The 13661-nt window shown below is 44.4% G+C and overlaps 1 protein-coding gene across 6 annotated transcripts in view; it reads left to right on the plus strand.

The window, feature by feature from the left end:
• RAVER2 (ribonucleoprotein, PTB binding 2) overlaps positions 1-13661 on the plus strand; it is a 64367-nt gene extending 50706 nt beyond the window's left edge. For 5 of the 6 annotated variants that reach the window (XM_053243272.1, XM_053243270.1, XM_053243274.1 and 2 more), the window contains 5 exons: positions 6703-6814; positions 8312-8457; positions 9825-9911; positions 11256-11381; positions 11944-13661. In XM_053243272.1, the coding sequence (XP_053099247.1) occupies positions 6703-6814; positions 8312-8457; positions 9825-9911; positions 11256-11381; positions 11944-12090 (618 nt within the window). In that variant the 3' untranslated portion in view covers positions 12091-13661. The remainder of the gene's footprint in view (positions 1-6702; positions 6815-8311; positions 8458-9824; positions 9912-11255; positions 11382-11943) is intronic. The other variant, XM_053243275.1, reaches the window with a different exon arrangement.

The raw sequence follows: 13661 nt of genomic DNA on the forward strand, positions 1-13661 counted from the left end.
CACCTAGACCCTTCAAGGCACACTTCAGCAGTGCCCAGGGCTCCACCAATGCTTCCTGAACAGCCTCCAGCTACACCTGCACCTGTGCAACCCTTAATGCCTACTGATCCTGCCTGTCCTAGGGACCTGCCTCCCACACAGCTGGTTTCAGTTTCCTGGTTCAGACAGTGAATCTTGAGATTACACCGTTCCTGACTCTAATGTATATGAAGTTCTCCTGAAGACAGTGTTGCAAACCCACCTTCCAATTCTCCTATGGAGACAAAATCCTACAGAATTCAGGTCCAGGAAATGGCCAAGGCTCTTGGACTAGAGCTTCTTCCACCTACAACTGAGGTCAAGAACCTGGCACCTACACTCACCCAACAGCTTCAACCATGCCATTTACTCCACTATACCCTCAAAGAAATTAGAGAGCCTGTAGAGGGTGCAGGGGCCCTCCTGCCCTTTCCTGTTTAAGCACCCAATTCCAAACTCACTGGTTAGGAACATAGGAAACTGCCATATACTGAGTCAGACCATTGGTCTATCTAGCTCTGTATTGTCTTCACAGCCTGGCAGCGGCATTTCCAAGGTTGCAGGCAGGATTCTCTCTCAGCCCTATCTTGGAGAAGCCAGGGAGGGAACTTTAAACCTCCTGCTCTTCCTAGAGCGGCTTCATCCCCTGAGGGGAATATCTTGCAGTGCTCACACATCAAGTCTCCCATTCAGATGCAACCAGGGCAGATTCTGCTTAGCTATGGGGACAAGTCATGCCTGCTACCACAAGACCAGCTCTCCTCTCCTCTCTGGTTGTCGTCTGTGCACTGCAGTCTAAATATTCCTGAAAACATGTTGCCCCCGTAGATAAAGAAGGGTGCAAGTGAGATGCTGTAGGAAGAAGATTCTTCTCCACTTCCTGCCTATCCCTAGAGATCACCAGCTATATGGCATGCATAACAAAATACCTGCACTCCCTCTGGAACTCCCTGAAAGATAACATTTCTGACCTTCCTGAGTCTTTTTGGTCCAAATTTACAGCCACCTTAGCAAAGTCAGCTGACTTGACCCGCCAGCATCTTAGTACCGCCAGACATCTAACTGAAACAGAGTCTAAGATCCTGGCTGGCTCCATCTCACTTTGTCAACATGCATGGCTACACTCAACTCCACTGGAGTATAAAACAAAAGACAAAATTGAGAATTTGGCCTTTGATGGGGGAAGGTCTTTTCTCCAAGGACACTGATGAGACAATGGAGAAACTCAAGAAATCGCGATACACTACAAAGATGTGCGACCCATCCTCACAACAGTCTTCTTTCTCCCACAGGTACTGTTTCAACAACAGCAAATAGCGCTGACAACTGAAGCTGAAAGAGCGTAGAGATTACAGATGTCAACCACAAAAATCGGAACCCCAGAATCAGGCCAAGCAGGCTTTTTGATCTGGGGGTCCTGGAAGTACCTAAAACACCCCATCACCCTTCTGTCTGCCTTGCCCCCTTCCTCCCCTCCTGGCGTAATATAACATCTGACACCTGGGTGTTGCGTATAGTCACCTCCGGCTATGCTAAAGCTTTTGAAACCTTACCTGCTTTTGTGGGAATAAAATACACCCACTCAACTCCTATACTGGAGGAAGAGGTATCTAGTTAGCAACAGAAAGGGGCCATTGAACCAGTTCCACCTGAACTTATGCACTCTGGGTTTTACTCAAGGTTCCTAAACATGATGGGGGCCTCTGCCCTGTTATGGACCTGAGGAATCTCAATGAGTTTGCATCAATGAATTCCGTTTGACTTCTGTGCCTTTCACTGTTGGAAGAGGGGTGGTTTGTTACTTTGGACCTTAAGGATGCCTGTTTTCATATTGCCATTCCCTCTCGCCACTATCAATATTTACATTTCTGCCTTGGCCCTAATGCCAAGGTAAAGTGCTTCCCTTTTGGCCTTTGTATGGCTCCTCCTTGTGTCTTTACTAAAAGTATGGGTGCTGTCATTGCTCACCTTGTCAATTCAAGGTGTTGCCATTTGCCTGTATTCAGATGACTGGCTTATGACTGCAAAGGAGGAGTCTACCCCATCTTCTCATCTCCAGTTAACTTTCTCTTCTCACAGATCTGGGACTGAGGTTATAAGTTTATTCGGTCATTGACCAGCAAATCTGGGACTGAGTGTCAATTACAAGAAATAAATTCTAACCCCACAGCGCACTCTTCAGTACATTGGTGATGTTCCAGATGTGGCCTCAAAACATGCCTACCTCTCCAAGGAACGTACCCTGTCTATCAGTGCCCTGATCACTGCCTTACAGGCCTCTCCCAAACAGAGGACTTGCTCCATCCAGTGCTTCTGGGCCTGATGGCGTCGTGCACTATGACAGTCGCCCATGCTCATCTCAAAATGCGCAGGCTGGAAGTCTGTTCCTAATTGTCTTCCGCCCGAACCTAGACAAACAATCAAAATGGTTAGTTGTTCCAATGTTCTCCAATCCCTCTTGTGGTGGACCATGCCTTCTTCCCTGTCCCAGGGAGTGTCCTTTCGAGTGCTTTCCTATTTGGTGACACTAACAACAGATGCATCCCTGTGAGGCTGGGGAGCCCACTGTTGCAAGCTTTGTTCTCAGGGTTTTGCTCGCACTCCCAGCAGTAAGACCTGCACACAAAATTTCTTGAGCTTCTGGCTGTTTTCTTGGCTTCAGTGGCTTTCCTTCCAGTCCTGAAAGGGTGAGTAGTCCAGACTCATCTAGACAATGCAACAGCCATCACCTGTTTAAACCATCAAGGCAGTATGTTATCTAGGTACTTTAAATAATCTGGCCCTGCCACTCTGGGAATGGTGCCTATTCCATGACATACACCCAAAAGCCATTCACATTGGAGGGATAGATAACACTCTTGCTGATTCCTCTAGCAGGGACCTGTCTTTCTCAGTTCTCCATGAATGGAAGATTAATGAGACGGTCCTCCGGGACCTTTTTAGCCTCTGGGGAACTCCCAAAGTGGATTTGTTTGCTACCCCAAGCAATGCAAAGTGTCGTCTGTTCTGTTCTAGAGAAGGCATTGGCCAGAAGTCCTTAGGAGATGCCTTCCAGATCCCTTGGAAGGATGACCTGTTTTACCTATTTCCACCCTTCCCTCTATTGTCCAAAGTGGTTGGGAAGATCTTACAGAAAAAGACTTGCTGCAACCTGATCTGCCTATGGTGGCCCAGACAGCCCTGGTTCGACACTCCTCAGCCTATGCAAAGGCCAGCATCACCATCTACCTTGCAGAAAGGCTCTCCAGGGAGGGAGGACAGGCCCTCCATCATGCCCTGGCAACACTCTCCTTGACAGCATGGAGGCTAAACTATTAGACAACAGCTTGTTGAGTGAAAGGAAGGCTTCCACCAGGCACAGCTATATGTGCAAATGGAGATGTTTTGTATTCTGTGCTGCATCATGGGACTTTCATCCTTTGTATGCCTCTACATACAATTGAGAAAGCCAAAGAATACCCAAAAGAAATCAATATGTGCTTTACTGACTACAGAAAATCCTGCGTCGATTGCGTTGACCATGTCAAGTTGTGGAATATCCTTAGGAAAATGGGTGTCTCAGAACATCTCATTGTTCTCATGAGAAACCTGTACACAGGGCAGGAAGCCACAGTCCAGATGGAACACAGTGAAACAGACTGGTTCCAGATCAGCAAAGGAGTAAGACAAGGCTGTATACTTTCTCCCTCTTTATTCAACTTATATGCTGAACATATACTTAGAGAAGCTGGATTGGAAGAAGATGAGCATGGTTTTAAAGCTGGAGGAAGAAACATCAATAACCTGTGCTACACTGATGATACCACTCTGATAGCTGAGAATGCGGATGATCTGCAAGCTCTAGTAATAAAAATCAAGGAGCACAGTGGAAAAAATGAGACTACGACTAAATGTAAAGAAGACTAAACTAATGACCATGGGTACAGCAACCAGCTTCAGAATTGATAATGAAAACATTGAAGTGGTGGATAGCTTCTGCCTTTTAGGATCGACCAACAGTAAAGGATCCAGCAATCAAAAAATGCACTGCGGACTAGCACTTGGTAGGGTTGCAGTGAAGGCCTTGGAAAGGATATTTAGATGCCTTGACGTGTCTACACCTACAAAGATTAGAATCGTCTGACAGTGGTTTTTCCCGTGACACTCTATGGATGTGAAAGCTGGACTTTGAAAAAGCAAGATAGGAGACGTATTGACGATTTGGTGCTGGAACAGAAACCTCCTTCACGCCCCTACTTTCAGCTTCCCTGAAGCTGCTTTCACTCAAAACCACCTTCCTGGCTGCTATAACTTTGGCCAGATGGGTCAGTAAAGGCAATCATCTGAGTAATAAAGTAAATCTGGCCTTGGATGTGGTCACATTCCCTCTGAAAGACAAAATCCGCAGCTTGGGTGTGCTTCTGGACCCGACGTCCGGAAGGTGCAGGTAGAGGTGGTGTGCAGAAGTGCCTTTTACCAACTACGGCTGGTAAGCCAGCTGCAACCATACTTGGAGAAGTCAGACCTGACCTCAGTCACTCGTGCATTGATAACATTCAGATTGGACTACTGCAATGTGCTCTATGTGCGGCTGCCCTTGAAGACTGTTTGGATGCTTCAGCTGGTTCAAAATGCTGCTGCAAGGATGCTTGAGGGTGCAAGTTGTTTCATGAGTATCACACCCATCCTGCAGCAGCTTCATTGGTTACCAGTCTGCTTCTGTGCTAGATTCAAGGTGCTGGTCTTGACCTTTAAAACTCTACATGGCTTGGGGCTGGAGTACCTGTCGGACTGTGTTCACCCATATGAATCTGCCAGGGCCCTCTGCTCATTGTCTCAGGCCCTGCTCATGGCCCCGCCACTAACAGAGATTTGGTTGGCGGGAACTAGAGACAGGGCCTTTTCAATTGTGGCTCATCAGCTTTGGAAAGCCCTCCCTGAAGAGCTTCGCCATGCTTCCTCAAGTGTTTTTAAAAACCAACTCAAAACACACCTTTTTAAGGAGGCTTTTTAATGCTCCATTTTTTGTTATATCTGGTAGGTTCTTTAGCTTTTTATAATTATCAGTTTTTAGCTTTTAAAATAATGTTTAATTTGTACCTAATTAATGAGTGTGGTTTTAACTTGACTTTTAACTTGTTTGTTCAGTTTGGTTAATTTTATCACTTTTATTGTCTTGTATCTATTTTATTGTTGTGAGCCGTAGTGCAATGGAGGGGTGGGGTATAAATATTTCAAATAAATTAAATAAAAATAATATACTTCTTGGTCTTGGATCGCACAAAGCCTTTGTGGTGCGCTCCAATAAACTCTTCGTCTCCTTCTCTGGACTTCACAAGGGCGCCACAGTTACCAGACAAAGACTCTCCACCTGGCTAGTGGATCTGATATTTTTCTGTTACAAAAAGCAGGGCATTCAGCCTCCTGCCAGGGCCATGGCTACCTCGGCAGCTTATATGTCTGGCGTCAGCATGGCTGATATTCATAAGGCCACCCTGTGGTCATCGGACTTAGCTTTTGTAAGACACTACACTGTGGATCTACACTCACAGAGGCCTGTTTTGGTCGAGTGGTTCTTAAGAAAGTGCTTTGACACGCTAGCACCCACCATCTCCAGAGCTAGTCACTCACCCAGTTGTGAGGGAATATGGATCACCTTGGAGATATGCAGGTTGCTTACATGTAACAGGTGATCTCTCTGGGGATCCATGTTCACTCACAACACCTGCCTGACCGTCCCCTCCACTAGCGTGCACCCACAATGTCTTTTTGATCTTACCTGGACTCTAGTTATCCTTCTTCATATTCGGCCGTCAGTCTCAGGAACTGAAGAGGGAGGCGCTCTCCCACCTATTTTACTGGGCGCTCCCTTGAGCCTTAGAATTTTAGAGAGCGCCTTATTGGAGCTATAGATTCCTCCACATGGCTACTGTACAGAGACAGAAGTCCCAGTTGTGACTGAACATGGATTACCAGAGAGATCACCTGTTACAGGTAAGCAACCTGTTGTTCCCCATATGATAAGCATGTATTATATCACTTTCCCACTACTGCTATAAGGCTAAATACACATTAACTTAAAAGGAGCTGTTGAATACAATGAAGAGATTGGCAGCAGGCTATGGGAGTATGCACACTTTCTCCCCTTGTGAACGAGAATTTCAATGTCTACTTTCACCTGGTTAAGTTTTACAATGGCATTAAATTTAAGTACAGGTAATATGAAATTGAGGTGCTTCTTAACAAGGATGTGAAATCTGAGAGGCTCTGCCTTTTGGCTGACATGTCCTGCAGCATAACACGTGTGGTTCTGAATTGTCTGCATTGTTGCACACATCTAAAACACATGCCCACGCTGCTGTACAACAGGGCTGTTTCATTACTACTTACCATTGTGCGTTTGCAATGTGATCTGCATTATTCCCAGAGCAATGTGCAACAGTGCAATGATAAGTAGTAACGGAACAGTCCTTTTGCACAGCAGCGTGGCCATGCATGTTAGACACTTGCAGCCGCCCGGGCATTTCTGAACTGCCTGCAATATGCTATGAGACATGTCGGCCTTTATTTTCAGGAAACATTGAAATGTGCAGAAAGTCATGTAATCCTTCATGCCAGTTTAGGGCTTAGCCATACACAAGTGAAAACCCATGGAACCTCAAATTCTTTTATTTTTGTCTCTTACCCTTTTAAAACTTTTTCCAGAATTCTTCAAAAAACCAGACCTCTCTCCTAGGAGATCCCCCCAAAGAAATCCATCTTAGTACCAATCCCTACTTGAACTTGGCAAGTGTGCTACCTGCTGTGTGTCTTTCAGGTAAGCAACTAGTCAACAGGTGTCTGTTTAAACAGCTTGTGGATTTGCTGTAGAGGGGAGTGTGGGAAATGGTCACCATACTGTGTTATGGTAATGACCACAGTATTTGGTATTAATAAAATCTAAACTGTGCCTCTTCCATGTAGTCCTATAACTTGTACTTTAAGAAAATAGCATATATAGTTCCATCCCAGCTAATTGGCATCACTCTATCAGATTCGACTTGAAATAGCTTCTGACTACTAGCTGTTGCCTTTCATGCTTCAGGAAAGCAGATGATAACTGGACTGTGAGCCTAGTGATATCATTTAGGAAATGGATGGCTCCCTCCATGTTCCTGGAACTGGTGCTTCTCTGTGATAGAGTGGTGTATTCTAGAAGGCAAAACAGTGGTGGAAAGACAGAGAAGATGGAGTAGGGGGAAAGCTGCACCTCCTATCCCTTCATAAAGATGTACCCAGTATAGGAAAACTATATTGTTCAGAACTAAGCATGTGCACGGTCCGGACTGTTCCGGACCGGCACTGAGGGGGGGTGTCCCTTTAAGGGCGGGGGGGTAGAACTTACCCCTCCCGCCGCTCTTCCCCCTCCGGCACTGTCGTATTTAGTGAAGATTTGGGGGCGGCAGCGTTCTTCACTGCCGCCCCTGCCCCCGTCGTCGCCTGCAAGTCCTTCTAAGTGCTGCACGCATGCGTGCGCACATGGCAACGACAGGCGCACGCGTGACGCCGTGCGTGCATGCGTGCAGCACTTAGAAGGACTTGCAGGTGACGATGGGGGCAGGGGCGGCAGCGAAGAACGCTGCCGCCCCAAAATCTTCACTAAATACGACAGTGCCGGAGGGGGAAGAGTGGCAGGAGGGGTAAGCTCTACCCCCCCGCCCTTAAAGGGACACCCCCCCCGGTGCCGGACTGCCGGACCGATTCGGTCTGGTCCGGAACCAGTCCGGAGGCCTCCAACATGGCCTCCGGACTGGTTCAGGACCCATAGGGTAAAAAAAAAATTCAGTGCTGGAGGGGGAAAAGCGGCGGGAGGGGTAAGTTCTACCCCCCCCCCGCCCCTGAAGGGAGACCCCCCCCCTCAGTGCCGGTCCGAACCGTGCACATCCCTATTCAGAACCACCTACATCTTTAGGGCTAGATTCTGAAACTCATTATGTTTATGGAAGTGTGTAGTAGTTAAGGGGCAGGTCAGTTTATTATTAGACACCAAAATCTCCACATCCTGTAATATGGCTAGCATTGCCTGAGAACTGGAACTTGACTAAGAATGGTATCCTGCCTCAAGAAGAAATTGAATGTGAGGGGCATGATTTAATAATAACAAATAATAAAAGGCACGGTGATAGTATCCTCCTGCCATCACTTCTTCCTTCCAAGCCTAGCTTTGTGCCCTTTGGAGTGATGGCATACATGCTTTTTGCATCACTTCACATCAGAATACATCTTCTCATCTTATCTGACCTGTCATAACTATACACGCTTTTTCTTTGAGCAGCAAATTCCAGCAAAGCCAGTAATACTAAGCAACAGACTGGACTTTCCAATAACTCGCTGGATACTGCAGCTGCTCAGGGAACCACATCGCAACAGGCAGTCGAAAACTATTTTAACTATACACCACAGTATGGAGATTATGCACAGGTATGTGACTTGCATGGTATGGTTTCATCGCAGCTGGTGTCTGTGTGCTCTGTTTGGATCAGAATTTGTCATAAAGGTATTACTGAGTATTGGGCAGGTGGTGTTTTTGGAGAACTATGAACTCTCAAGTATTAAGAGCCTGATACCATCATACAGCGAGTCAGAATTCCAGCTGGCAAAACTTTTACCACTTTGGGAGTGAAATCCCAGCTTTGCAGGAAACTATAAATAAATTTTGTAATTATTCAAGCAAGCAATAAAATTGATAGAATTGTGCATATTTAAGAGCCTGAAGAGCACTATAATGAAAGAATGTTAACTGTTATGGAAATGTAATGGATCCTCTCCAGTTCAAATTCACCTGTATTCTGGCTTTATAGGTGGCTAGCAAAACAGAACAAAAACATTAAAAACAGCATATTATAACTAGAATATCGCAAAGAACCATGCCATAGAGCAGCACAGCAGTCAGAAACCAAAGGTGCAGGAAATCCAGAGCTTTTGCCTGCTTCCGAAAGGCAGATAAAGTTGGGAGAGTGTGAACAACTTGGAGAACATTCCACAAAGGCGGCTCTGCCCTGCGTATATGACAGTCAAACCTCCCTTGGTGTCAACACGCAGAACACAGCCCCCTCTGCTCATCTTCTGTGGTGGGCGATCTCACCTGACAGTCCTGCACTTACTTGGGGCCTAAGGCATGGAGGGCAAAGTACATGCAAACTGGTCACAGTGGGCTATTGAGGGCACCTCCTCTCCAGTTTTCAGGGGAACTAAGTGTAGCAAAGATTTAACCACTCAAAACAGCTGTGCTGGCCTTCACTGTGCAGCTGCCATGGTGGTGGAGTGGGGGGAAACCTTCTTTTGCCACCATTGCCACCAGAATGAGTTCTAGCCTGTGTTTGGTTGGATTCATTATGTGTCTTCCTCCAGTGTCACTCTAGCCATTGCCCAAGTTGTTTCGTTGCCCTAAACTCTGTGGTAAGGCACAAGCTCGATTTGGCTCCGCCAACACAGGAGAGGGCACTTAAGAGCAATAGTGTCAACAGCCTGGGTACTCTCCCTATACTACAGATTAGCAGGCTCACCTGCCCTGGCTGCTTGTAGCTCCCTGAGGGCCATCTAGAAATGGACCAGACCCATAAGCCAATGGGGGCAAACCATTTTAATTGGTCCCCCACCCCTGCATATGTGGAGAAAAATATAACCTTCCTAGATTCTCTCCTTTGTGTTCAGCCTGGCCAAATTAACTTAATTCAAGTGTTTGTCAGTGGAAGATTCTACTCTTTTAGTACTCTAATGAATGTATCACTCATGTTATAAAATCCCAGAAGATGGTAGACAAGTAATTGTTTCTTGACCTTTTGCAGGATGCAGTTCAGCAGTGGTATCAACAGTATGCTCAGGCATACCATACAGTTCAGTCTAGAGCAGAACTGGAAAACGATGGCTTGGAGGTAAGCCCCCCCGCCCCCGGTAGAGTGGGCATTTTTCAATTGCAGATTATTTCTCACTCCTGTTTGTATCCTCAGTGTTTAGAATAGTTAAAACAAGTTTAAAATCTTGGGATTTTGTGGGGGATATGGGGGAAGTTGCACTAACTTTCAGCACACTACAAATAGAAACTCTAGCCTAAGCCTGTTCAGAGTCTTAGAATGCAATCGCATACACACTTACCTGGAAATAAATCCCATTAACAACCCATACCAGTCTATAGGCTTAATAACCTAAGCCAGAAGCACCCCTGCAGGTCAGCACTCCAGACGAACCTTTACCTGGAACAGCTGGATAGAGCATTGTAATGAGCTCTTAGTCATGGGAAGCTGTTCCATCTAGCTTGGAGTCTTTCCCAGCCTACCTGGAGATGCCAGGGGTTGAATTTGGGACTTGTTGCATGTAAAACAGATGCAGCGGGGAAATGACTTGATTAGCAAGCCAGAGATTGCTGGTTCGAATCCCTGCTGGTATGTTTCCCAGACTATGGGAAACTCCTATATTGGGCAGCAGTGATATAGGAAGATGCTGAAAGGAATCATCTCGTACTGCGCGGGAGATGGCAATGGAAAACCCCTCCTGGATTCTACCGAAGACGAACGACCACAGGGCTCTGTGGTCGCCAGGTGTCGTCACTGGCTCTACGGCACACTCTGCCTTTACCACTGAACTACAGCCCCGTCCTCTGAGAAGAACTGTCCAAGACACATCTGTCTTCACTGGTCTGAGTTCTGGATTCTACTTGGCTGATCTGGATGTAAAGACCTTTCCAAGAAACCTAAATCCAAGCCATCTAGGTAGCTTTTCACTGAGCCAAAGCACAATCTTAAGACTTGTTGGAAAAACACATGTAACTTGAAAAAGCATTTTAAAAAGAGAATAAAGGATTAGTTTCATAAAAATGAAACAAACTGAAGAATTTCATCAGCTGGTTTAATTGGTGCGTTGGGTTACGACGTGTCCAAGCTGTTGTTAACCATATGGTTTAGGCTAGCAAGATCTTGATGAGGTTACAGGAAAAATTGCTCTTCATTCCCACCTTCTGTGAATTACACAATGTGCAGCTCACTGTCTCCTCCCACACTTGAGGACATCTGTCTGATAAGAGGGAGGTTCTTGGGGATCCTTTCCTTTCAGGGATTTGTACTGTGTTTGATCACCTAAATGCTCTCCTATTTCTGCCAGTAAATGTTAAGGCCATTTCTCCAAATGAAAATAAGCTGTCATACTGCATCACTGGCTAGCAGCTGGTGAACAAAAGTTCTGTAGTGTTCCTTTTTGTATCATGAACAATTTTCTCTATGTAGGAATCTGATGGTGGAGTTTATGGTGACTACGGTACCTATTTACAGGTATTGCCTTCATATTATGCTGCAGCCCAAGGATCCTTCCACACAGGCATCTTACCACTTACACCACAAAATCCACTGAAGGTAAGAAGCAAGAGTCAGCATACTTATTTCTGATTCAGCCTAGACAGGCTCTTACATGTGAGGGATGACTTTTGTCTTTCAATACTAAGGCTCATGTGCCTTTACCTATTAGATAAATGAGGAATTGGGCAGGTGCAGTACTGGGATGTGAGGAGGTGTTGGAAGGAGGGCAGGATAAATATGGAATATGCTGAAATGCTGTCCTCTGTGTAACTGAGCAAAGGCAGGACCCAAAATATTGAGTGTGGCTGTGTCACCTTTCCTCTGATTGGGATTTATACTGGTAGATTGATGTCTTGTGCTGCCACCACGTGTCCAGAAAATGCATAATAAATACTGCTTCATGATTTTTGTCAGAACTTCTGTGCAAGCTGCCTTTCTATATTCTCTTGCTAACAGAAAAAAAGAGTACTCGTAGCTTCCACAAGACCATAGCTTCTGCTTACATCACTAGGTAGTAAAAATCATGTTTTGGGAACACAGCTGTTCTTACAGGAAGCAAAATTCAGCTTTCTTTACAAACCACTAATTGTCATAATCATGGACTTTTCCTGCTCTTTAGATGGCAGCAGTAAGAAATGAGAAGCGGGGCTCTTCCTACCTCATCACCTCTCCAGAAGATGGCCCAGTGGAATATGTTGGCCAACACACTCAGGGATCAGAAGCAAATTATGCCGAATTGTATCTTAAAAGAAAGCGTGTTTACTAAGATTGACACCTTGCTTGATCAAAGTCAAAGCCACTTTGTACTTTTCTGTTCCTATCTTGTCACCCCATCTTTCACTTTTAATATATTGTAGATATCTTTAAAAATTATGTACATAGAAACTAGTTTTTCCTTAATGCACTTGTGTAGCAAGGGAGGAGAATGACGAATGTAATGACTGTTACCTCCCAGACTAGTTTCTGTGTGTTAAAGTGACAATTAAGTCTTCTATGAAAGAAAAGGCAGCTTTGTGGCTTGGCTATTTCTCTCAAAAGCAATAAAACAATGGGAAAATAAATGTCTCTTGCTATTTTGATGGAGAGGTTGCAATGATAGTCTTAAGAAAGCAATTATGCCAGTATGGTTTTTCCCTTTGTTGCTTCTTTGGGCTGTAAAGCATTTATTTAATTCAGTTATTTTGATGTTAGGGAGTAGTAACAGTCCATTACTTGATTTTAATGGAACTTGTGTGCTAGATTTCAGCTTGGACAATCTGATTTTATTTTGTTAAAACAGTTCATTAGGTTGAGTACAAGCACCACAAACTTCAGTATAGTTAAAGTAACCAAATATTATTTGGATTTTAAAAATAGCAGTTATGCTATGTAGTCATAGCCCTTAAAGTGGTAGTATGTAAAGAAAAGATAGAAACCTGTTGCTTAAAATGAGAGTCGGTGAATTTCTAAATTGTATTAAAATAAGTGACTTCAAAAGCATAGTGATGATATTCCAAGTGTGGTTAAAAGGTGAAGACTAATTAATACTGGCCTTGTATTGATAGTCTTTAAACCACTAGGCCCATCACTCCCAAATTCAGGGACAATCTTTATATATAGTAATTTCAGACCACACACCAATTTACATATAGTGTCCAGTGAATTCCCAGGCTAATAATCTATATTTAGTGTTTCAGGTTGTTGCTTTCCAAATCTCATTCCTATACGCTGTTCTTGATTTTTTTTCGCTGGAAATTCTTCAGTATCTTCTATTGCACTTTATTAGTATTTGCCTTTCATAATCTTGTGCACCAGAACTGGAGTGATACTGTGTATGTTTTATGCAATGCTTCAGCTATATTGTTGGCTCTTAATTTATTTCTAACTAGAATTCATTATCCCTAAAAGACTACTTTTCTGTTGCCTTTAATCAAAGCATGTCTGAAATGGCTAATACTATGTATGGCAGAGAAACCTAGTGCAAAATGCATTTGGGGCATTTTCCAGCAGTAACTCCCTTGAGGTTCATTTAAACCAATTTAAGAAACTCAGTCCCGCCCAGAAATACTACTGAGGAAAGTTATGGAGACAAGGCTAGTTGTACTTAAGCCTCAATGAAATTAATTGAATTTAGGTCAGCTATGACTAACCTATCTCACTTATTTTAATGGGGCCTGTAACTAACTTTGACTGTCTGATCTTACTGTATAATTAGATCTACATTGTTCACAGGTAGCTGCTGCCTTTGAAACTATCCTAAGAGCTTCCTTGGCTTACTGTATTAAATAGTCTTATTCACATTGAATATGTAACCCACCATTCTTTCTGCAAATAAATTAGCAAGCTACTTTATATGTA

The sequence above is a fragment of the Hemicordylus capensis genome, chromosome 4, assembly GCF_027244095.1.
Source record: "Hemicordylus capensis ecotype Gifberg chromosome 4, rHemCap1.1.pri, whole genome shotgun sequence".
NCBI lineage: Eukaryota > Metazoa > Chordata > Lepidosauria > Squamata > Cordylidae > Hemicordylus > Hemicordylus capensis.